The sequence below is a fragment of the Agelaius phoeniceus genome, chromosome 20 (assembly GCF_051311805.1).
Source record: "Agelaius phoeniceus isolate bAgePho1 chromosome 20, bAgePho1.hap1, whole genome shotgun sequence".
Lineage (NCBI taxonomy): Eukaryota > Metazoa > Chordata > Aves > Passeriformes > Icteridae > Agelaius > Agelaius phoeniceus.
Genome location: NC_135284.1, coordinates 625,074 through 628,868, shown reverse-complemented (window position 1 = coordinate 628,868; position 3,795 = coordinate 625,074). Strand labels below are relative to the sequence as shown.

The following is a 3,795-nucleotide window of genomic DNA, read 5'->3' as shown; positions in this document are numbered from 1 at the left end:
GATTTGTGGAGCGGCGGCTCCTTCACCGCCCACCGGCTCCGACCACTGGTGAGGAAAGCCGTCGGTCACGCCGCCGCCCGCCTCTCAGTGCCATTGGCCCAGTAACCTCTTTTCGGGCTTTCGTTTCTCTTCATTGGCTAATTGGATTGGATGGGCGGCTGCGATTGGGCGAAAAGCGGGTCCCGGGGGCGGGACTTGGCTCAGGAGCAGAGTCCATTGGCCGGCGGCCCGCTGTGAGTGGCAGGAAGGTGAGGGAGGCGGAGCCGCCCGGGGTGAGGGTTGTGTGAGGTGAGGGAATCTCGCGGGGTCTCGGCGGCTCCGGGCGCGGCGGCGCGCGGTGATTGGCCGGCGGGGTCACGGGGGCGGGGCCGCGCCGTGGGGGGGACTCTGCACGGCCGCGCGCGGTGGGCGGGGCGCGCCGGGCGCCGCGCGGTGATTGGTCGGGGGCGGCTCTCGCGCAGCCCAGCGGGCCGGGCGCGATTGGCTGCGGGCGGCGTCGGGCGCGCGCCCCGCAGGGGGGGGGGAAGCGCGTGCCCGCGGCGCGGCGCGGGGCGGCGGGACCAGGTGAGAGCGGGGCCGGGGCCGGGGCCGGGGCCGGGCGGGGCGGGGACCCGGGGCCGCCCCCAGACCCTCCCGCCGCCCGCACCGCGGGCCCCCTGCCCTCCACCCCCGGCCCGACCCCCCCGGCCCGGCCGGCCCCGCCCCGCCGCGGGTCGCGCTGTCAGGGGCCGCTGCGTCCTGCCCCGCGCCCCCTTCCCGGCCCCGCGCCGCCCCGTCATTCATTCGCCACTTTTCCCCTTCCTTCGCCCCCCCCCGCGATCCCTGTCCTGCCCCGGCCCTTCCCTTCCTCTTTCTGTTTTGATCTTCTTTTAGCCCCCTCGCCCCCTTCTCCTCGCCTTGCGCCCCCCCTTCACTTTCTCTGGGTCCTTGTGTGTGTTTCAGGCCTTCAAGGAAAAGTTGCAAACTCCCGAGTTGTTGCTGCTGTGAGGGAGCAGGTGCCTGGAAGGAGGGAGCAGGTGTCTGGAAGGAGGGAGCGATGTAGGAGGTGCCCGGGCTCAGGGAGGTTCGGGGGACACATGGAGAGGGTGTGGGAATGGCAGGGCTAGGCTGGCCAGCCCTCGCGGGGTGTTCAGGGCAGAGGCTCCGAGCCCTCCCTCCGGAGGGAAGGGGGATTGATCACGGTGTTTAATTTTTATAACAAGAAAAACAACAAAAATTACCAAAAGTGAAGGAAAAAACCCACCCCGGCCCCACCCCAGCTGCCCAAGGATGGAGTTGGAGTAGCCAAGCCCGGCTGGATGCTGGGGAAGGGGTTGGCGCCCGCACACATGAAGAGACTCCCCGAGTTGTTTGGCTTCGCGAGGAGATAAGGCCAGTGGAGCTCCATGTTTTTAAAGGTGGGCCGTGTATGATGAAACCCAACTTCTTTTAAAGTGTAGCAGATTTAATTTTTATGGCCAAATGACAGCTTGACCCAGTTGTTATCCAATCAAAGGGCATTTTTTTGAATGTCTCTTTGTGGCACAACAGCCAACGCAAAAATGATGGCGGCTTACAATGGCGGTACGTCTGCGGCAGCAGCAGGTCACCACCACCACCATCACCACCACCTTCCTCACCTCCCTCCTCCTCACCTCCATCACCACCACCATGCTCAGCACCACCTGCACGCCGGCTCGGCGGCCGCGGTGCACCCCGTGCAGCAGCATGCCTCCTCGGCCGCTGCGGCCGCCGCAGCCGCGGCCGCCGCCGCCGCGATGTTGAACCCAGGGCAGCAGCAGCCGTACTTCCCATCCCCGGCCCCGGGCCAGGCCCCCGGACCGGCTGCAGCAGCCCCAGCTCAGGTACAGGCTGCAGCAGCTGCTGCAGTCAAAGCGCACCATCATCAGCACTCACAACATCCACAGCAGCAACTGGACATTGAGCCGGACAGACCCATCGGATACGGAGCCTTTGGTGTTGTCTGGTGAGTACAGACAAAAGTGAACCGATACCTCCTTGTCATTCTTTACCTGGTCATAACTCATCCTTGTTTTTGTCATTTGAATCAGAATACAAGAGAGCTGCTTACTAAGAGCTTTTTTGCTGGTTCTTCTCCGTTCTTAGAAAGTTGCTTCGCTTGTTTGCGTTGGCAGAACGAGGTTCCCGGTGGTGAGGAGCCACCTCTGACTAACAGCCCACCCTGCCGTTCTCTTCTGAGACAATACAGCTTGTTTATGCCCTTTCTGTACCTTTAATAAGAGCGTGCATCCGTGCAGCTAAGCCGTGCTTCCTAAAATTTCAGGTTAACAAATGAGCATTAGAATATTCATTTTGACCTGGCTTAAGAGTCAGAAATGAAAAGCGTATGAAAATGTCTTCCTTGTGCAGTCACCTGTCAAGATCTTTGTCTCACGGCGGTTTGACCTGCGGTAGTGCTGTGTGCTACCTAAAACAGCACAGCTGAACTTTGCTCCCCTCTCAAAAATGGAAATGGGATTTCCTGCCTCACTGTAGCTCTGCCTCCGGCCCTTTTATCCCCCAGCCGCGTTTCAGAGGAGTCTGTCAGCAGAGTGGAATCTCTCCTAATGTATTTTGTGACTACCTTAGAGCCATGTATGTAATTAGTGCCCTTCAGGAGCGCTGACACAAAGCTGGCAGCAGTGTATATATATATATTTGTATATAAATGTTTGTCAGCGTGCCCTATTCGGAGCTGTGCTGGGAAGCATGAAGGCTGGCAGGGGGTTGTTTGGAGAGCAGGCGTGTTGCAGTGCACTTCCTGCAGCACGAATGCAAAGTTTGCAGCTGTGTGTGGTGTCCCAGCCCTCTGCAGCGTTCCCAGCCCAGCCTCTGGGGTGCCCCAGGAGTTTTGCTTTAGGCAGTGGCCGAGCTGCAGCTTCAGTGGGAGGAGTGGCCGGGTCACGGTGTGTGCCAGGCAGAGGCAGAGGGCTCAGCAGGGCAGGCCTCAGGAGAGCAGAACCCCTTCTGCCTGCAGCCCAGCCCTTCAGGGTGGCCACGCGTCACCAGCCCAGTGCTGGTAGCAAATGGTGCTTTCTGAGGAGGCCGAGGGAGCTGCAGGAGCGAGGTGCAGGTCAGTGCTGTGGTTGCTCTCGTGTGCCTTCCCTCAGAGCTGGGGAGTTAATTTAAACGCCGAGTTCTCCCTGTCGGAGGGGAGCTGTTGTGCAGTCAGCACTGCCGTGCTCTGGCTGTGGTACAGCATTAAAAAGTGGGTGTAAAAGAATGAAAACTGACAAGGAATCTGCTTAAAAAAATTATCTGAAGGTATTTCCATCAGTTTGTATATTTTTTAAAAGTATGGAGTTTTATAACTTAATTTGTTAAGGTCTTTGCTTAAATTCATGTCGTTATGTAAGATCAGCCCTTTTTACTGGTGTTTTGTTTGCCTCTGCATTTTCCGGGTCTTTATTTTCCCAGTTCTGTTCACCAAAAAAGAAGGTGCAGAGAGAGATCTGCTTCCACAGTATTCAGTAGAATGAAAGGTCACGCTTGCATATTTAAATATAATATCATTAAGGGTGCTGGGGGGAGAAAGGAGGAGTAGAGGGAAGGGTCTGACTGACATCAGGTAGGAAAGGCAGTGCCAAAAGCATCTGCCCATCCTGAGCCCTGGGCTGCGCACCTGCGGCCGCCCGCAGGACCTGCCCCTGAGGGACTGTGCCTGCAGAGCTGCAACTACAGCTCTGCTTGGAGCTTACAACAGCTTGGGAAAGAGAAAACAACAAAGGGGGAGGGTGTCAGCTAAAAGCAGAAGCTGGGAGCTGGGATCCCTCCGGCTGCACTGGCTCAGGATGT

At 58.7% G+C, this 3,795-nt stretch overlaps 1 protein-coding gene across 5 annotated transcripts in view; it reads left to right on the top strand.

The window, feature by feature from the left end:
• Positions 1-130: 130 nt before the first annotated feature.
• The window catches only part of NLK (nemo like kinase), a 38,096-nt gene continuing 34,431 nt past the window's right edge, over positions 131-3,795 (top strand). For 2 of the 5 annotated variants that reach the window (XM_054647014.2, XM_077188543.1), the window contains exons 1-2: positions 417-564; positions 943-1,966. In XM_054647014.2, coding sequence (XP_054502989.1) covers positions 1,509-1,966 — 458 coding nt within the window. In that variant the 5' untranslated portion in view covers positions 417-564; positions 943-1,508. Of the gene's footprint in view, positions 289-416; positions 565-942; positions 1,967-3,795 lie in introns of those variants that run through there. The other 3 variants (XM_054647015.2, XM_077188542.1, XM_077188541.1) reach the window with 3 other exon arrangements.